At 42.9% G+C, this 21,921-nt stretch overlaps 1 protein-coding gene and 1 long non-coding RNA gene across 4 annotated transcripts in view; one reads left to right on the forward strand and one right to left on the reverse strand.

Moving 5' to 3' along the window:
* The window catches only part of LOC134014038 (ras-related protein Rab-40C), a 91,634-nt gene extending 87,206 nt beyond the window's left edge, over positions 1 to 4,428 (forward strand). For all 3 annotated transcript variants that reach the window (XM_062453871.1, XM_062453880.1, XM_062453890.1), the window contains exon 7: positions 505 to 4,428. In XM_062453871.1, the coding sequence (XP_062309855.1) occupies positions 505 to 779 (275 nt within the window). In that variant the 3' untranslated portion in view covers positions 780 to 4,428. The remainder of the gene's footprint in view (positions 1 to 504) is intronic.
* LOC134014332 (uncharacterized) overlaps positions 1 to 21,921 on the reverse strand; it is a 209,221-nt gene that overhangs the window by 179,836 nt on the left and 7,464 nt on the right. The gene's annotated exons all lie outside the window — the stretch shown is intronic.

The raw sequence follows: 21,921 nt of genomic DNA on the forward strand, positions 1-21,921 counted from the left end.
CCAGGCTCGCTTAAGTGAGTAAATCACTTAAAATTTGCCAAGAACGTGCATGGAACGTTCCCCTCTGGTGTGAGGGGAAAGATAATGCTTTTAACCAACATTTATCGTATTTAGTGGACTTGACAGAATTAGCACCGGTTTCCCCAGATGCTTGTTCAAAGCCGTGATTGTTGACTGGTCAAGTTGGATTTCTAAGTCTTGTTGGAGTTCCATTCGTCATAAATTTCCGGGTCTAGAGTGTTTATAAACACCTCTTTCTATCCTTCCCTGTTCCTCTTTACTATGATTGGAAATGTATGGTAAAAAACGTTTCCTGTGAAATTAGTGATTTATTAGATGAAAGACGACCAACATTAAAATAATATTAGACTCCCGGGCCTGGTCAAGTGTTGGGTTCTAACTCATAGGATGTGGTGCGATGTTCTGTAGCATTTTGTAGCAACTCTTTCATGGCTAATCCTCATCTCCCACTCTCTCTCTCTCTCTCTCTCTCTCCATCCTTAGTGTTCAGCCTGCAGGATCTGTGTTGCCGGGCGATCGTGTCCTGCACGCCCGTCCACCTCATCGACAAGCTGCCGCTGCCCGTGGCCATCAAGTCCCACCTCAAGTCCTTCTCTATGGCCAATGGCATGAACGCCGTCATGATGCACGGACGCTCCTACTCCCTGGCCAGCGCAGCTGGTGGCTCCAAGGGCAACAGTCTGAAGCGTTCCAAGTCCATCCGACCGCCCCAGAGCCCGCCCCAGAACTGCACACGCAGCAACTGCAAGATTTCATAGTCTTAGCCCTGGGGGAGGAGGGGGTGGTGGTGAGTCAGAGATGAAGGGGGCCTCTTGGGAACAGCTGCCCACCCTGCCACTCTTCCCAGTAGAATGGAACCCCACCCTACCTGAAGACCCCACATCTACTCCGATCCAACCCACCACACCGCCCCCAACCATTAGGAAAACTTTGAAAATGTGGAGACTTTTTGAACGATGGACCTTCTTGTGAACCCTGAAAAAGAGCCCCCTCCCCCCCTTACACATACACACACACACACAATAACAAGATATATTAAAATATATATATAATGAAAGACACATGCTGCCTGCCTGTAAAGAAATGTAACCAATGCATCAAAACACTGTGTCATTCTCAGTTAAATTTGAATGTAACTTTACCAGACACTCTGTACATCACTGTGTATCTATGAGTCTTTTTTGGAGCTCTTGACATCGTCCTGTATTTTTTATGTGAGTTTGGAAACGGAATCGGTTGGGTCAGGATGTAAAAAAAAGTGTTGCTTTTTTTCTGCTCATCCACTGTCGTTTATTCAAGTTCCAAAGTCTTCCCTTCTTCCTGTGTTGCTAGTTGCATTGTGTAACCCCTGTGTAACACAGTTGATTATTCAACAATCACTACCTATAATATCAATGATAGAACTAATGACATAACAACCCTTGTGAAGACGTCCATTAGCACCATCTGGTGCCCACTCCACTAACCATTGCGCTTTTCAAAATAAGGGCTCTTTGGCATGACCCCCAGAGTCTAATGGGCTGTGTCCCTGTGTTCTGACTCGACCAATTGGTAGATTCAGTAGCAAGCACCTTTCACTCCAAGTCTGTAGGAATCCATCCTGGCTTGTATTGTATGGTGCTTGAGCTCTCTCACACCTTCTTAGACCTACCACTGGGGAATCATCTGTAAGTTTCTGTATTGGACTGAAGGCCTCTGGGAGATGTAGTAAGAGACGGGTTCAAGCCAGCTTTCCATTCGCATCACGTTCCCCACAGCCACCAAAGGGAGGCATTTGGGCACAGACAGAGATTAATTTGACTCAGTTTCTTCCCCTCTTGCTTCCCTCTCTTTCTCTCTCCTTCTTCCTCCTCTCGTTCCTCTGGATGTCGTTCTGGGGAAATCCTGCTCAGAGCACTTGATGAATTTCACATTTCATGTCTCACAGTTCCTGCTTGTTACACTCTGCCATACGTGTGTTGTTGAATCCCACCCCTCAAGAATGCTCTTTCCCCAGGATGTCTTAGGACCACCACAGCCTCAGAGACCTTTACATACACAAGTCATACATGAGCTATATCCACATCACTGCTGGCTATATCCTCCTTGTGCCAAACCTGGCCAATGGACAACCACAACAATGCAAATCGTTTGGATTTACAATTAGAAGGTAAACATGGATTCCTATTTGTTTCCTATTGCCATGTCTAGTTTATAGTTCTGAGTATCCCCCAAACTATTTTCTTGGTTTGCTTTTATTATCCCCCACAGTTAATGAGATTTCCAAATGTTTGTTCTTTAGTTCTTTCTCTCTGGTCAAAACATGTACCCAGTGTTAGATATACAGCATGTGGAGGAAGTTTTTTTTATTTTAATAAGTCATATTTGAGGCTGCTTCTTCAACTTTGATTAAACCATGGCACAGGCTCTGTTTCAGTGATATGGAATGAGAGAGTGCCCAAGTGAAGGGTATGTTGAGGTACTATTTAGCATAAACAAAGCACAGTCTTTTACATCTTATTCTGCTCCATCCATTTTGCTCCTTCCTTCTTCACCTCTGGTTTCCTCCCCCTCTTGCCTCCTCCGTTCCATCCTTGTCACTTTGTTCTCCCTATGCACTCTTTCTCTTTCCTCCTCTGCTTCAGATCTGTGCACTGACTCCCCTACTGTCCCATTATTAATTGCTCCTGAGTAATACATTTTTTTGTTTCTCTCATAGATCTCTGGAGTTACTTTTATATATATATTTTTATACAGTCAGACCCACTCCCCCCTTCTCTTTCTCACTCTTCCCTCCCCCTCTCACTCTTCCCTCCCCCTCTGTTCCAGCATCAGCGAACTAGCCTTCTGCTACTTTCTCGCCATCCTGCATTTGTCTACTGGATCACTCAGACTGCTCGTTTCCCCCTCCATCAACCACAGGAACCGCCGGTCCTCTAATATATTTGTGTTTTTTTCTTCGTCCTTTGTTGTTTACTCCTTCCCGTCTTCCTTCTCTTGATTCCTACCTCCAACCCATGTGCCCTGTGACGTCATACCCCGTTCAGTAAACCACAGATTGTCCAGAGTGTTGTGTTGGGCCTGAACCCTGGGCTTCTGCTAGGTTAACCCCCACTCTGTTATCTCAGGGAGTGGCCCTTGCCTCAAACTCCAGAATCACCCAATGAAGCCTGCAGGCTCCAGGAAACACGTTTCCATTTACCAACCATTGATTTCAATGTCTGATTACACTTTGTGACTTTGAATCTTATGTTGGTGGGGATCTTAACCTGTATAATCTGGGCCATAAGGCCGAGTGGTGATTCTGACACAAAGGCCATTTTGTTTTATCTCTTACAAGGGCTGCAAGTGTACCCCTTTCCCGCTATACTGTACGTGTGTGATGATGAACTAGTTTTAACTTGTATTTTAGTTAACTTTCTTACTTGTCTTAACCCTTGTGTTATCTTCGGGTCATTCTGACCCATCAGTCATTGTGACCCACTGTCGTATTGCGACAAATTTACCTCATACAAAAACAAAGTGAAGCATTTTCTTTTAACTGTCGGGCTGTCTCAGACCCCCCACATTGCAATGGTTAAAAGAAAATTATTTTTATTTGTTTTTGTATTGGGTGAAATTGGGTAAACACAACGATGGTTCGTTGTGAACCTTTGGGTCATGTGACCCGAAGGCAGCACGAGGGTTAAGAGGCTACTATATATAGCCAACTGGCCTGCTTGTGCTCATTTGATTGCTTGACTGCCTCCAGTATTGTAATGTATGAATGAACTGAAAATAACTTTCACAATGCCTGACACTTATTTTTCCTTTGAAATAAGCTTTTGCTCTCCAGAAGCCTACTTTTCTGTGTTAATAGGAAAGGTTGTTGTGTTGTCTTTTGCCTGGATGGGAGCCACCCAGTCAGCCATTTTAGTCTGTGAAGCGGAGGGGGTGGTGAAGGTGCCATTTGTGGTGTTGCACATCATAAGGTGTAGTACACGCCTTCTGGATCGACCTTTTTTTAACAATTTTTTCCTTTAATTTAAAACTTTTATAATTTATCGTGTTTTTTTTCCAAAGCACCTTTCTTGATGTTGAACTTATTATACTGTCTGACATTGCTTTGTTTCCCGAAGGGACTTTTATGGATTACATTTTTTATTTAATGCAGATTGAAGAATGTGCTATGTGACCTCAATGTTATGTCAGGGCTCCTTCGGGCTGGCCACAGAACTTTTCAGTTGTATAAGGGACAAGTGTTATAAGCAAATGTGATGGTGTAAACACTAATTTTCCTTTGGTTGATGCTGCTGAGTAACTTAATTGAGGAGTAAGCATGTGTTCTGAAAATAAGATGAACATTTGTTTTTAAATTATTGATTGTACAGTTTCTAGGCTACGGTATGAAAGTCTTTTTCAAAATAAAAGTGTTAACGATGTCATCAACTCAAATGTATTGTTTACTTAATATTAGCAGGGAATTGCATCAATACATTTTTCATTGATAATGTTGTTGATCCATAAACATCACAAAGTTAACTGAAAATATAGCTGCAAGCAGCAATGAGGTGGCCAAGCAATCGAATGACCCATAAAACATGTTGTACATCCTCAGAAGAGGGTTACGAGTACACGCAACAAGTTTGGTGCGAATCCATCAAAGATTTGCTGAGATACGACCCAACTTCCTGTTTGCTGGCTTAACGGCACATTTTGATTGGCCGTACCGGGCAAACGGGTTTGAAAATCCAAAAAACATATGATGGCTTTTGTGAGGCTTGGTCTGAAAATGATCTCTGCCAAATTTGGTGAAGATTGGAAAACAATTGTAGGAGGAGTACAGAAAAAAGTTTTTTCAGTAATTCAAAATGGCGGCCGCATCAATTCGGCTGTTATCACAAGTTATCATGTGTCACACACGGGATGTCCTAAGATATCATGAGACAAAGGAATCACTTAATAAAGGCAAACGAATCAACAGTTATTGGCCAAAACACATTTTTGCATCCTGCGGCCACGCCCAGTGATCACATGACACCAAATTGTTTGGACATCCTCAGATGAGGGTTCCGAGTCATCATACCAAGTTTGGTGTTGATTTCTCAAGGATTGGCTGAGATATGACCCAACTTCCTGTTTGGTGTCTTTGCTGCCGATTTTGATTGGCTGTACCGGACAAACGGTTTTGAAAATCAAAAATCTTTGGATAACTTCTGTGAGGGTTGCTCTGACGATGATGTGTGCCAATTCTGGGGAAGATTAAAGAAAAATTGTAGGAGGAGTAGGCTTTCAAAGGTTTTCGATAAAACCGGAAATGGCGGAAAATCTATATAACCGGAAATTGTCGTCATATGGTGTGTTGAACTCGTCTTGACCCAGGGAATCCAATGGTACCTCATTTTTGAAAATCGGTCATACGGTTCAAAAGTTACGTGTGTAAACACAAGTCCAACTTTGACCCGTTGGTGGCGCTAGAGTGCTCCAATGGGAGACATGAAACTTGGTGAATATAAAGAGGGGACTGTGCTTAATAAGTGTGCCAAATTTCACAACTTTTTACCATACGGTTCTAGGGGCTGCCATAGACTCCAATGGCAGAAGAAGTGTAATAATAATAAGAAAAGGTAGAAACACTTAAGTGGCTTCGCCGCTTCGCGGCTTGGCCACCAATAATAATACTACCAATTACAATAGGTGCCTCGCAGCTTCGCTGCTTGGCCCCTAATAAAACTAACAATAACAATAGGTTTCCTCCTTACGGAGGAATCCTAAATATAGCTGCAAGCAGCAATGGCGGATTCCTCCAAAACATTGCGAACCATTGAAAAATGTATATTCTTCACAAATTGTCACTGTATAGAAAAATCCATGCTGCAGACTTACCAATGGGATACCAAATCTGACCAAATCCAAATATAGCTGCAAGCAGCAATGAGGTGGCCAAGCAGTCAAATGACCCAGAAAACATTTTAGACATCCTCAGAAGAGAGCAACGAGTACACGCAGCAAGTTTGGTGTGAATCCATCAAAGATTTGCTGAGATACGACCCAACTTCCTGTTTGCTGGCTTAACGGCACATTTTGATTGTCTGTACCGGGCAAAGGGTTTTGAAAATTAAAAAACCATGTAATGGGCTTCGATAACTGACAAGAGTCATGCGGGCAACTGGACCACGGTAGAGCTAATGTCTATCTATATGTAAAGATAACATCAACTCTGGAGTTGGGGGTGGGGCTTCTTATCCAACAAATTACACCCCTGAACATATTAATGGCCTACTACAATTGTAAATATCCTTTGGACCTCTTTTGCAATTGGGCCTTGATACTATCTAATGTAAAATCTAATATTTTCTGGCCATTCTGCAGTTTGAGGGGACTTTCCACACCAGCACACTGTTCCTTTCCTGTATTCTGCATTATTACACTTTTTCTTTGAAACTTTCATATAGGCCCATACTATAGCAGTTACGGATATACATAGAGGAAACTCAGGAGAGTGAATTTGAGATAATGGTAGTGGGAGGATGTTGTACCTTTGTGCTTCTCTTTTTTGCCAGTCCTATGAAACATATCTGGGCACCACTGCTTTTGCCTGCTAGTGTTTGCAATGCTGGGAAGAAAACTACAGTTTTTATTTGATTATACGTTGCCCTGGAATAAACGCTGCACCAAAAATGAACATTATGTAATAAATGGCACCCTCGATTAAACGCCTCCCCCCAAAAATCAGAAAACGGTTATTTAATTGGTTTAAATTAAAACACAGTATTTATTACACAAGTAATTCACAAGTGTAGTGTACTATAATTCCCATGAAGCACTGGCAGGCACAAGTGTCTTACTTGCTACAGGTTTATTTGAAGCTTCTTCTCCAAATCCAACGTTAAAACTAAACTCACGCTGTAATGAGAAAATAAAGACCACATTAGCTTAATATGAACATACAATGACATGTGCAGCACGTAAATAACGTTCACCAAAGTAAAATACAGACACAAAACAACATACTTTGTTTGCTGGATGCTGTAGTGTACACAAGGGAATAGAGGTTTCCTTAGATTGCTAACAACCTCTATAACAACCTTAAACTTATCACTTAGAGTGAATGTGCATAAAGCTCCAGGACCTGACAACATCCCTGGCTGTGTTCTCAAGGCCTGTGCTCCTGATCTGGCAGGGGTGTTCACTGACATCTTTAACCTCTCCCTGTCGCAGTATGTCGTCCCCAATAGCTTCAAGGGGGCCACCATCATCCCAGTCCCTAAGAAACCATCAGTGAGCTGTCTCAATGATTACCGCCCTGTTGTACTCACTTCTGTTGTCAATGCTTTGAGAGGTTAGTCAAAGACCACATTACATCCTGCCTGTCACCTGCATTAGACCTACTCCAGTTTGCATATAGGCCGAACAGGTCTACAGATGATGCTGTAGCTTTGGCCTTGAACACTGCTCTCTTTCACCTGGATCAGAACAACATATACGTGCGGATGCTCTTCATCGACTTCAGCTCCGCCTTCAACACCATAGTACCATCCAGGCTCATCATGAAACTACAGGACCTGAACATCAGTCCTTCCATGTGCAGCTGGATATTGAACAGACAGGGCACAGGCAGTACGGCTAGGTAACATCACCTCAACCAGTCTAACACTCAGCACTGGTGCCCCACAGGGTTGTGTGTTAAGCCCACTGTTGTACTCTCTGTTCACCTATGATTGTGCAGCCACTAACAGCTCCAACACCATCATTAAGTTTGTTGATGACACCACCATTATCGGCTGCATCAAGAATGGTGATGAGTCTGCCTACAGAGCAGAGGTGGCAACAATGACATCCTGGTGTCAGCATAACAGCCTGTTGCTTAATGTAGCAAAAACCAAGGAGTTGATAGTGGACTACAGGCGGCTGCAGGGAGAACATGCACCCATTCACATCGAGGGCACAGCTGTGGAGAGAGTCAAAAGTTTCAGATTTTTTGGTATCAACTTCAGCGAGGACCTGAGCTGGACCACCATATTGGTGTGGTTACAAGGACAGCGAAACAGAGGCTCTTTTTTCAGCGGTGACAGCGGAAATTTGGCACGGACTGCACTATACTGACCAATTTTTACCACTGGACCATTGAGAGCATATTGACTGGTGGCATTACAACATGGTTTGGCAACAGCACTGCCTAGGACAGGAAGACAATACAAGAGTGGTCAAATCTGCACAGCGTATTACAAGGACTGCATTCAGGACCTTTACAGCCAGCACTGCAGGAGAAAGGCCAAGTGAATCATTTTTTGACCCTAGTCATCCCTGCCACAGTCTTTTCTCCCTCCTGCCTTCTGGAAGGCGATAGAAGAGCATAAGGACTTGTACCAGCAGATACAGGGATCGTTTTTACCCACATGCCATCTGGATGCTGAACTGTCCTTGAAATATCTTTTTGCACTACAATTTTTCTTATTTTTTCTACCCTTTTTCTCCATTCTCCAGTATTTAATTTCTTTATTATCTAAGTTGAACGGACATTGAGCACAAATAATTTCATTACTTATAAATTATGTTTATGAGTTTATGATAATAAACTTGAAACTTTTATCAGAGCATTAAATTGTCTGTGCTTCGCTTGCTGTTAGGTTGTCGACTCTCTCACTCATGAGCGTCCCAAAAGGCCTTCAAAATAAAGTCACGTAATAATACTGAATACAATTATATAATTCAAAATTAAGACATTACTTGAAAAAAAATTATACATTATTGTAATGCAATTGCGACAATTGCATTCAGGCCTATAGATATAGTTAAACATATTGTGTTCAATATAGCGAGGTAGCTGACTTAACCATTCCTGAATGTGCATTTCATCAACACCAAGTTTGCATGCTACAGATCTGTTGCTGGTGGTGAGTGCTTTCTGCACAGCTTTCTGTTTAAAAGCTAAAGTGTAAGAATGTTTCGGCATGCTGCGTCAGATTTGTACACAAAGTAGACACACGCGCGGCATACATTTTACACTGGGCTTTTGTTTGACCTCCTTGTCTATTCTGTGTTTGTCTATGGCCACACTGCAGCTACAATTCACTGAATCTCTCTTACTAATTAAACGTTGCCCTTGAATAAACGCCACCCTCGAATAAACGCTGCACCACAAATGATCATTGTGTAATAAACGCTGCAGCGTTTAATCAAAGGAACATGGTATATGACAGCAATAATGTTTAATGTAACTGGCCTTTCTAACATTACAAGTGGCCCCAGCATTGCCCCTTATGGTCTAGGTGCATTGCAAATGAAGACAAGAGCCTTTTCTTGAGGTTGTCAAATGTCCCATGCAAAGTCACTCAAAACACGGGTTCGATTCCAGGCTCTGGCAAGAGTATTTACCTCTAAACTGGTCAATATATACACATCTGACAAAAGACCAGCTCGACCTTTGCCTGTAAACAGTGATTCTGACTGTCAGAGACCTTTAAATAGCCTGACTTACTGAAATTGGCAAAACTAGCCTGGCTAACGTAGGTCGCTTTCTCAGGGCATATGACGAATGAAACAGGCTCGCCTTGAAAATCAGATACACTGGCTATCTTTAGCAGGCCCTTGTCTACAAAAAGCAGTCCTCCCTCACGTTTTTGGAGTAGAATTGAGTGAAATACAAAATTGTTTACACACTGCCAGTGGGCGAGCCGAGCCTGACTCTGAGGCTAACGTCAAAACAATGTACCCCCGGGACGCAGTATCACTCCAATTGCAAGTCCACAAATGACAAAAATAATCGGAGCATCTGGCTAAAAGCACAATTCCCACATCTCCTAAAGGCTGCCCTCCTCGACCTTTTTCGTGTAGACCTAACTGTAAAATGGTGAACTCATGAACATGACGCGACCAAAACATGGCTGCCGCCTAAGCAAGCTCCTATGCGGTCTCCCTGGCGCATAGGCTTATTACAAAGACTTTCACGCCCCAAATCAAAATTCTGAGCCGACAGGTCTGTGGGGAATTGCTTTTTCTCCTAAAGGCTGCCCTCGACCTTTTTGATGAACAATTCGCCGAGATGCAAAATGATTCACTCATTAAAAACACAGAGGAAAAAAGCTAGAGCTGGCTACTTTTTACGAGTTTGGTTTTCCGTCACTTCAGACTCACGATCTAAAAGGTCTAAAAGTGCTAAAACCGTCACCATAATTCAAGAGTAGTGTACTTTCACAAACCCAACCATTAAGTCTAGCTTAAAATGTGTAAAAATAAGACTTACCGAAAGTGGCTGCCTCCAACACGGCTATCACGCGATTCCAGTTGAAAACAACAATGGCCGCCGAAAAAGAATTTATATTCGTAACGGCGAGCTGCGATGTGTTGTATGTGTTGGCAGAGACAAATCATTTATTAAATATGCAGTAAATCATTTACAATTATAATTTACAATTATTTACGGCACTCTTTAAAGAAGTTCCGGCCACTTGGCGTCAAACAAGTTGAGGAACGAACTTGAACGAGGGGAATCATCCACAACACTCGGGAGAGTGAAGGATTGAAAATCTTTGTGTCTATTCCAATATGTAATGATGGTATTCAATGACACAAATCTGTGTTCTAGAAAGAGTGGTCTGGAGTCGCAGAGGTCCGATAATATCAGCTTTAATGCAGCAGTTGGAAATCAACAAGTACAGAGCTCTGGGGTTGTCTACGTTTCCCTACCCTCAACAGAGTTTGGGCTGGTTCACGAAGTCCAACTGGCTATCTTTCCCTGCCCCAGCATATATTATACAATGCAATAGAAAACACAAGTATCAAAAAAGGGTTGAGCTTGTTCTCTCGTGCATCAGGGAGTTGTTCTTGCCTCCGCGTCCCACCTGCTCGGGTGCCGTCTCCACCCAGATTCAAGGTTGTTTCTGAAAATGAAAAGATAGAGACACAAAGAACAGCCTGCTTCCCACACTCAGTGTGAGACCCTATGTTTAAGCCTGAGCACACTTCTAAGTTTCATAAGACATAACTTTAATAAGCACAATACATAACTTTAAGACATGCATCCTTCATAAATCCTGTTGTTATATTCACTCGTGCACAGTGCCCGTGATGCATTCAGTGATTAAAATGCCACACATATTAATAACAGGGATTATAGTTAGTGCCGTGCCTGATATGCAGCTGGTGATTACAGTTCTAGAATATGTGTTATAATGTATTATACATTCTTTAAGAGGTAAGTTGTTTCATACAAAAGGATATGCTTGGTGTAGATTAATGGTGCCATTGTCACATAAATATTCGTTTATCAGATATCATGATGTCGTGTATTTGAAGGTTACCGCCAGTAACGTAAGGCTGATCAGTACGTTAGCTCTAACGTTGACACCCAGCTCGCTAGCTCTAGCTTGTTCATTCGTAAGAAAAATCCGATTAATAACTAAATCTTTCACATCCCCATCAACGCGTAAATACTTTACATTTACATGTACAACTACATACACCAGTGTAGTCTCACCTGATTGTTGGTCTTGGTCAGCTACCGTACCGTACAAACTTAGCTCTAGCTACTGTAGCTCTAACTGTAGCTACTGTAGCTATCTATCTCTAACGCTAAAACTAATTTAACTACAATATACAGCAAAATATCTACAATAAATTACACTAAAAACACTAATCGAAAACGAAGGATTAAACTACATATAATATTAAACTATTCTTACGCTAAAAAATACAAAAAGCTAATCTATACACTCTAACGCTAATAACAACTATCAAAAACGATTAGGCTACTCTATATAAAAGATTAAATAACGACTGTAATAAAACTTATATAAATACTAGCTAAACTCCAACTCTTATCTCTAGGTCTATACTGTACGTCTTGTTTCTCTGTAATCCACCAACAACTGCGAAGAATAACGTTAGCAGAATTTGAATGTTGCTGAACCATCCACGAGACGTTCCGACCATAGGCAGGTGCCGACCCGCAAGCTCAGTCTAGCTCTATTTAGCCAGCTTGAAGTAATACAGAATTTTGTCCCATACGTGTTGTATAATCCAGTACTGTGTTAGTAGTACTGGGAACATGTTACAAACTTGTACAAGTATGTTTTCCACTCATGGACTGTTGATGTAACTGACATGCATTCTGTCAAAGTAACTTTGTGACCAATCATCTTTAATATATTGATGTTGATCTACTTGATACTACTGTAAAACGAATATTACCCTCATAGAACGTATCTTTGTCTCCCGTTTCAATTTCCCCGGTGTCCACATTTCTGAAGACGTCTCCTGGTCCCTTAAACCTCAGTGCAAGAAAGGTGAAACATTGGTAATGAAATGTGTTACACTTCAGTAGTTGTCTTAACTAAGACATTTATATTATAACATTACCCAAGAGATATATATTATAACATTACTTCCCATCATATGGCAATAGGATCACTAAGGAAGAGCTGCATCTCCTGAAATGTAACTCCAAGAACACTCACCTCTTGAGGCCATTTACCACTTTCAAAAAGTATACATTTGCATCTTATTCTACATTGAAAGTTTTGGTTTGCAATACAAAATTATGTTTTCTGACTCAAACCATCTGTGGCATGTGCGTGTCTGTCAATGATCACCTATGCCAGTCATTTTTCCCTCTGCCTCAGGAACGTCACACCAGACTGCCTACCGCTCCTGTTGTCCAACCACGCCACAACCTCAACAGTTCCACGTCTGCCATCCTCGCCTTTCCCTCATCAGCTGTCAGCAGTGTGTCCACAACCTTTAATACATTTACTTTTGCCAGTCCACTGATTGTAGCCAGAATACTGATTGTAGCCGAACATAGTGTAGTTGGGTTTGGTATGAACAAAAATACTGCTTCAATACTATAATGCTCCTCCAGATTTATTGACACAAAAGGACTCCGACATATTGATAATTGAGCTTCCAGCTTGAAGTTACTGTGAATACAAATAGACTAATCATACTCAATAAATGTAATTCTCAGAATAATAATACCATAATACGCCAGAGTAAAACAATGAAACTGATGACACTGTTTTTAATCTGTGACTTGATAGGTAATATGGTTATGCTCAGTCTTACCCTTGATGCCACCAATGTTTTAGATGGTAGGCTATTTCACAGTTATTTAAAGGTAATAATGCAGGCTATTATTCATTTAAGCTATAATGTGCTTGTATATAGCTAGGCCTACTTATTAAAATCATACAACTGTTTTAAACATTGATCATTTTATTAATCTTCATTCTCCATACAAAATATTTCAGAGGAATTGGGTTATATGTGTGTAATGTTGTGGTGACAAAGGTTTGGTCATCAAATTACGTCCTAGTTACGTATGGGCAACGTAACTGTATTAGCTATAGTTGCCAGGTGGTGACTTTGTGACCAACGGATAATTGGTCACAAAGTTACCATTGGGAGACGTAACCACAACGTCATGGATTGGTAAGATCTGGTTTAAAACTCCTGGTAATGAAATGACCGTCAAATGACGTAACCACAACGTCTCTAGCTGGTAAGTCAGAAACCGACCAAAAAGTACGAACATACAACGTTGCCGTTACGTTGTGTGTTAGCTGGGGAGTGTGTGAGAATTTGGAGCACGCGCGGGGAGCAATTAGCCAAGCATGCATGTTTCAAATATTCACTAAAAATCGACTTTTCATCTTACAGTCAACTTTTTCTCAGATTTGTATACTAAACATTTTCAAGAGTCTTCATATGAACTTGTGATTGGATCAGAGTATCAGTTTTTGGCCGGCGGATGTGTAAAGCATTATTTTAGCGTTAGCGATAAATTCGATTTGCTTTATATCAATCATTTTTAGAGGTATGAAGTTGCCTTTGCACATGGTAACATGTTGTAGTGTCTTCCACGTGACATACCAATTTTGGTGTTGATATCTCAAAGATTTGCTGAGATTTGACCAAACGTCCTGTTTGGTTGCTTTGTTGCAGATTTTGATTGGCTCTACCGGACAAACGGTTTTGAAAATCAGATATCCCTATGATAACTTTTGTGAGGCTCAGTCCGGAGATCATCTATGGCAATTTTGAAGAAAATTAGACAAAAAATGTAGGAGGAGTAGCGAAAAAACGCGTTTCCTTAATCTTTACGTACAGAAAAATCCAATAAGGCGGCCGTTATAGCTTCTAGAGGCTTTTTTGTTCCTAATGAGAAATAAGGCATATGTAATGAATTTCAGAATTTTGGGACTTTTGGCCTGCAAATGACATCAATTTGAAAATTGACATATTGGGGCGTGGCCTGTAGCACCACCTATTGTCTCACATGGCCCATGTTTGGTATGGTAGTTACTAATGGTCTGCAGTTTCAACATGCCAAATTTCACAACTTTTTACGGTACTGGTCTAGGGGCTGCCATTGACTCCCATGGGTAAAAAAAATAAATAATAATACCACCAATAACAATAGGGTTCTCCTACCGGAGGAACCCTAATAATAATAATAATTCCTAATGGACTAAAAATGTCTTATGCATCTACGAACGATTATCAACGGGTGGTAGATTGTTCCTTAGTTCCTTCTGTCTCCTTTCAAAAGCTGTCTATCTTACAATGGAATAATTTTATGGTGTCACATACAGTTAGGTCCATAAATAATTGGACACTGACACAAGTTTCGTTATTTTGGCTGTTTACCAAAACATTCAAGTTACAGTTAAATAATAAATATGGGTTAAAGTACAGTCTCTCAGCTTCAATCTGAGGCAATCCAAATTGCAGGGAGTGTTTAGGGACTACAGCTCTATAATATGTAGCCCACTTTTTTTCAAGGGACCAAAAGTTATGACAATTGACTCAAAAGCTGTTTCATGGACAGGTGTGGGCTATTTGTTATTTCTTCATCATTAAGCAGGTAAAAGGTCTGGAGATGGTTCCAGATGTGGCATTTGCATTTGGAAGCTGTTTCTGTGAACTCAAAACATTCAGTCGAAGGAACTGTCAATGCAAGTGAAACAGGCCATCATTAGACTGAAAAAAAAAAACATCAGATAGCAGGGACATTAGGAGTGGCCAACTCAAAGGTTTGGTACATTCTGTGAAAAAAAGAACAAACTGGTGAGCTTGGCAACAAAAAAAGGCCTGGACATCCAAGGAAGACAACAGTGGTGGATGATCGCAGGATCCTTTCCATTGTAAAGAAAAAACCCTTCACAAAATCCAGCCAAGGAAGAACACTCTCCAGGAGGTAGGCAGGGGCGGTTTTAGCTAATTGGAGGCCCTGGGCAAAGAACAATTTTAAGGCCCCCCATAAGCCACACCCCCTAGAATAAGCACTTTCTGTTTGTAAATCGGAGTATAAATCGCACTTTCAAGCAAACAACGTCACCGTTGCGCCGGCTAACGTTGAGCAGACCAATACTCACGATTGATTACTTACCCAGGCACACTGTCGTAGCGGACAGCTTGGATACCGATCTAAGTAGACAACATTCCCAATCAAGGTGAACACTCAAATTATCTAAACTATAGACCATAGCATTACACATATCAAAACAGAACGAACACAACAATAGAACTCCAAACAACGCTTATTTAACTAAGCTAATGCCCTTAACTTAGTAGATTTTCAGCTTGCCGCAGGGCATTCTGGGTACCAAGAGCAATGCACATTGTGTAACACACTTCGGTTGTGGATAGTATGTCCAGAAATAAAGCCAAGTCACTCATTTAGTGGCAGAATCCATTGTTATGTCTACAAAATTATTTTAGATATAGTATAAGTTTAGCTAACTTGCAAATCCTGAGAATAGCCTCAGGGCAGGATCTAGGGGGGGGCTGGGGGGCAGCCCCCCCCAGATTTATGCCGCGCCCCCCCCCCCCCCCCAAGATCCTTCTGACTTCAGCCAAAATGGTTACATGTTGAAGCTATGAAAAAGTCTGTTAGTGCCTTCAGTAACATGCTTTTTTTTCAACCAATCTTTTTAAAAGATTCCCCAGTGATTGCCTGGTTGATAATGGGCAACGTAGGTTAGAGCTCCGCATCCACGTTTACCGATAAAAGTGAAATCAACCTCAAATCTCTTGCCACTCACTCACTTGTTCTCGAAGTTATTGTATATCGGTCTTTTGTGGAGGGCTTTTGACGAATAGTAAAGTGTAGCATTGGTGTTTAATGTTAGACCCTGGAATTTCATTCTTCTGTTTCAATTGTAATCTTTGTTTGTTTTCATAGAAGATACACGGGTTAAAGACGTTAACAGTAGTCTTTTAGCTTTGTTAGCCATCGATTGTTCTTTGCGTGCGTGTTTGTACCTACAAAGAAAAACCTTTTATCATGCATCCATTTCTGATTCCCAAACCATCTACTACTGCCCATGCGACAAGGGATATTAAACTCATACTCCAGAGCAGGCAGAGCGTGCTGGTTCTAGTGGAAGCACTTCCCTGTCTCTCGGTACCAACATTACCGCTGCTGTGTGTGAAGGCGAGCATGGTTTGAATGACAGCAATCCAATGCAGCCTGTTCTGCAAACGTACCCCATGCGCATTTTCAGCCAAGGTCCTAGGCATCGCTCTCAAACTTGGTTAGAGAACTCAGCCAAGCTACATGCATGTTTCTGCTTCCCCTGTCGACAATTTGGAGCCAGAAATGATAAAGCCATCACCTTCATAGACAAGGTTTTTACCAATTGGAAAACGGCGGCGGTTTATTTTACATAGAGCTCAAAAAACTATTTTGCGCTCGATGTTTTTTTGTCTTTTCTGTGAGTTTCAAGATGGCGCCGATGAAGGCTGCCTCGGTCGTTAGGTGCGCTCTTTTTTGTCTTGTTTTGTCTGTTAATTCAGTGTTCTGCCAAGATTTCCGAGGTTCTCTAACAAGAGAAGTACTTCTAAACATCAGGACTACAACTCCTGTGGATTTATTTCCTACTTTTCTGCTTCCAGCGGCAGAATTAGTGGGAATTATAGTCAAAGCCACCCTCGGCTTTGTCCTAGCAGCGGAGCGTCATAGGAGAAGCAAACGAGCCGGTGCTCTGGTGCGACTCCGTCGGCGTGGGGCACGCACAGTGTTACCGGGGATATTTCTCTCCAACGTGCGTTCACTGAGCAACAAACTGGATGAACTTCAGCTTCTGGTGTGGAAAAACAGAGACTTTCATTCATCTTCCGTTTTGTGCTTTACGGAGACATGGCTGAGTGAACTGATCCCAGACTGCGCTACAGCTAGCAGGTTTCAAACTGCTGAGAGCGGATCGTGACCCTGTGCTCTCTGGCAAAACGAAAGGCGATGGTATTTGTTTTTACATTAACAGTGGCTGGTGTGAAGATGTGACAGTGATTCTGCAGCACTGTTCTCCTGATCTGGAGTCATTTTTTATTAACTGTAGATCTTTTTACTCGCCACGAGAGTTTGCATCATTCATTCTGGTTGGCGTCTACATGCCTCCGCAGGCTAGCGTCAACGAGGCTCAACGTGTGCTCGCCAGCCAGATACTGAGTGTGGAGCATGAAAATCCGGATTCCTTGGTTATTGTGCTAGGCGACTTTAACAAAGGCAATCTCACTCAAGAACTCCCAAAATATAGACAATTCATCAAATGCCCTACCAGAGAAGGAAACACCTTGGATCACTGCTACTCTACAATCAGCAAAGCATACCATGCGGTCCCCCGAGCAGCACTGGGTCACTCTGACCACGCCATGGTCCACCTGATTCCTGCATACAGGCAGAAGCTAAAGCGCTGTAAGCCTGCTGTGAGGACATCAAAACAGTGGACCAGTGAAGCTATGGAGGATCTGCGGGCGTGCTTGGACTGCACTGACTGGGACATGTTCACGACTGCTACCAATAGTCTGGATGAGCTCACAGAGGCTGTGACATCATACATCAGCTTATGTGAGGACTGCTGTATACTAAACTCAGAAGGTTGAGGTCAGCGAAAGAGGCCGCGTTCAGGAGTGGGGACAAAGACAGTTTCAAGGAGTCGAAGAACAGGTTTAGCAAGGCGGTGAGGGAGGCTAAACGACTGTACTCGGAGAGACTAAAGGCCGATTTATACTTCTCCGTTTTTATGGAGACGGACACAGGGAACGCTCTCTCCGACGAGGAATTCCCTCTCCGTGCCCTCTCCGAGCCCCTCAGAGAGCTCTACGTGCACCTCCTGATTTTCCTGACTATCCGTCTGTCCGTCCGTCCGTCATTTTACGGATACCCCTTGGCTGTGATTGGTCCGTATTAAGAACCGCTTGCGTCAGGGGCGGGGTTGCCGTGATAAACAGGACGAACAGAATCCTTTGACCGCCGTTGCTGTAAGTTTTTACAATTAATATTTCAGCTAAACAGTACATGTAAATCAGCATCTGAATTAAAATGTGACGAGAAATGGGCAGTGTAGTTGCTGAAAATGTGCGTATTTTATTGATGAAATGGCTCATTTGTACATTTGCTCCGACTTCTCGATAACCTAGGTAAATAAACACTCGACGACAACTTACAAAAAACCGTTGCGCCACCTACTCTTCTGGCGGTGAATTGTTTTCAGCACCCACAGCCTTCGGAGTACTATAAATTCAACCAATCCGTCCGACTCCGTCCTTCCGTAACAGAGTCGGAGAAGTATAATTCGGCCTTTAAACACCAATTCTCTGCTAACGACTCTGCTTCTGTCTGGAGAGGGCTCAGGCAGATTACCAACTACAAACCCAGAGCCCCCCACTCCACTAACGACTCCCGCCTGGCCAACGACCTGAATGAGTTCTACTGCAGATTTGAAAGACAATTGGACAGTCCTGAACTACCCCTTCCCACCCAGGAGGCCTCCCACATCCCCCCCTCTACAGTGACGACTCTCTCCATTCAGGAGGGTGAAGTTAACAGAATTTTCAAGAGGCAGAATCCCCGCAAAGCAGCTGGGCCGGACTCTGTCTCTCCAGCCACCCTCAAGCACTGCGCTGACCAGCTGTCTCCGGTGTTTACCTACATCTTTAACACCTCCCTTGAGACATGCCATGTGCCAGCCTGTCTCAAGTCCTCCACCATAATCCCTGTGCCCAAAAAGCCAAGGCCAACAAGACATAATGACTACAGACCCGTCGCCCTGACCTCTGTGGTAATGAAGTCTTTCCAGCGCCTGATGCTGGCACACCTTAAATCCATCACAGACCCTCTACTGGACCCCCTGCAGTTTGCCTACAGAGCCAACAGGTCTGTGGACAATGCAGTTAACATGGCCCTCCACTTCACCCTACATCACCTGGACTCCCCAGCATCCTATGCCAGGATCCTGTTTGTGGACTTCAGCTCTGCCTTCAATACCATCATCCCCGCGCTGCTTCAGGACAAGCTCTCCCAGCTGAACGTGCCTGATTCCACCTGCAGGTGGATCACAGACTTCCTGTCTGACAGGAAGCAGCGCGTTAAGCTGGGAACACAAGTCTCTGAATCCCAGTCCATCAGCACCGGATCACCTCAGGGCTGCGTCCTTTCTCCTCTGCTCTTCTCCCTGTACACCAACAGCTGCACCTCCAGTCATCCGTCCGTCAAACTTCTGAAGTTTGCGGACGACACCACCCTTATTGGGCTCATCTCTGGTGGAGACGAGTCTGATTATAGGTGGGAAGCGGCCAACCTGGTGACCTGGTGCAGCCAGAACAACTTAGAGCTCAATGCTCTTAAGACAGTGGAGATGGTTGTGGACTTCAGGAAGAACACAGCCCCACTCACCCCCATCACCCTGTGTGACTCCCCAGTCAACACTGTGGAGTCTTTCCGCTTCCTGGGCACTATCCTCTCCCAGGACCTCAAGTGGGAACTGAACATCAGCTCCCTCATCAAGAAAGCACAACAAAGGATGTACTTCCTTCAGCAGCTGAAGAAGTTCAACCTGCCAAAGACAATGATGGTGCACTTCTACTCAGCCATCATTGAGTCCATCCTCACCTCCTCCATCACCGTCTGGTACGCTGCTGCCACTGCCAAGGAAAAGAGCAGGCTGCAGCGTATCATCCGCACTGCTGAGAAGGTGATTGGCTGCAATCTTCCTACCCTCGAGGACCTGTACACCTCGAGGACCCTGAGGCGAGCGAGGAAGATTGTGGCCGACTCCTCCCACCCTGGACACTCCCTGTTTCAGTCACTCCCCTCCGGCAGAAGGCTGCGGTCCATCAGGACCAATACCTCACGCCACAAAAACCGTTTCTTCCCTTCTGCTGTTGGCCTCTTCAACAAGGCCAAGGGACCACACTGACTCTAATGACTTCCTGCTTAAAACACACTGCTTTTTGCATTGTATTACAAAATTGTATCTTGTACATTTGTATTTTTTGTAATATTTGTATTTTTATATTGTAAATTACGGCAACTTATATTTTATTTTATTGTATATTTTATTTAATTCTAATTCCACTTAGTACTGCTAATTTATGTACCCTTAGTATAGATAGTCCACATATTTAAATTTTAGGTCCCTATATGTTTATTGTATGCACCTTCCTTCCAAAGCAAATTCCTTGTCTGTGCAAACTTTCATGGCGAATAAATCCCATTCTGATTCTGATGAATGCCCAAAAATTTCGCTCGCACGCTCGCACTGTGGAGGATCCTATCCAGCATCACATCAAACCCAGGATATGTCATGGGTTTGGGTTAAGCCCCGAATGTGTATAACGGCTGGCTCCGTGCCTGATTAACACTTGGATCGTTAAGCACACTCAAAAATTATAACATAATGGTTATATAAAAAATGATACGACCCCGTCCGTAATAATGATGCCCCCCCAGAAATATTCACTGCCCCCCCAGTCAAAGCAGGCTGCATCCGGGCCTACTGTAGCAGACCTTTCTATGTGACAACGGACATGGGTGTGTTGTCCCTCGGGAGTAGCCGTAGGCTTGATGCTGAAAGCATTACGTGAAATCAGTGAGGGCTGTTCGAATGGCGATGTCAAGAGCAGTGGTAAAATACAAGTTATGAAAAGAGACCGTGTCTTATTGTCCACACGATCATATACAATTATATCTAAAACGAAATTACAAAGAGCTTGGTTACACTACCAAAGTTGAATTAGTAATGTTGTTAGCGATGCTAGCGTTATTTTGCTAGCTAGCCTATAACATTTCACTGGGTCTTGCAGCTGTTGCAGCTGATTAACGAAATTATTAAGAAATGTTATGTTCTACTAGCCGTAAATAATTCCTCTTTCAAGTAATTAGCCCCCGTTCAAGTGTTGAGCATGAAATTAGCTGTACGGTCTTGAGACGGTGACAAAGCCACTTTTTTGTTCTAAAACCGGACTATAAGCCGCTTCGAAATATAAGCCGCACAAGAAACTGTAAAAAAGCCGAAGTACAAGCCGCAGCTTATTTTCCTCAAATACGGTAGTTGGTGTTGAAGTGGCTGTTTGTCTACTGCTGCTAGCAATAGCTAAACTTGGCCCAGCAGCACTTGAAATATTATCAGAAATGTCTTCATCTTCCACGGACGCATTCTTTGATTGGAAAAACTGCGTTAGTTTAGGTAATTTCTCCCTTAACTTCTCCCTCCTTTTCTTATTTATTTTTTCACTGCCACTTTGAAATCGTCTCATGTTTCCGCGATCATACACACTCCACCCAAGCCCTCGCCCCTCGGCTTGAAGCAACGGCCCCGGTGGATGTAGGTGGTATTGCATTTCTTGTTAGACTTCCGGCTCTTCCGGTCGTTTTTATTCTATTAACTCCAGTCAACATTTACAAAACTATCTCCCCCAATAATTTTTGTTCGATTCTCGAACCTGGCTCATACTACTAGCTTTTTCATATAAGAATTTTTCCTGATTTATGCTAAGTTTGAAACCAATCCGAAATGGGTAAACTAGCACCCCATGTATTTGCTTACTTCAATAAAAGTTGCCTGCAAATGTGCTCGCGGATACTAACAGGGCACGAGCACAAAAGTTCACATTGGCCGATAGCCGATTTACCTGGAGCTGAAAGAAATGGCTTGAGTT

This window comes from Osmerus eperlanus, chromosome 2 (genome assembly GCF_963692335.1).
Source record: "Osmerus eperlanus chromosome 2, fOsmEpe2.1, whole genome shotgun sequence".
NCBI lineage: Eukaryota > Metazoa > Chordata > Actinopteri > Osmeriformes > Osmeridae > Osmerus > Osmerus eperlanus.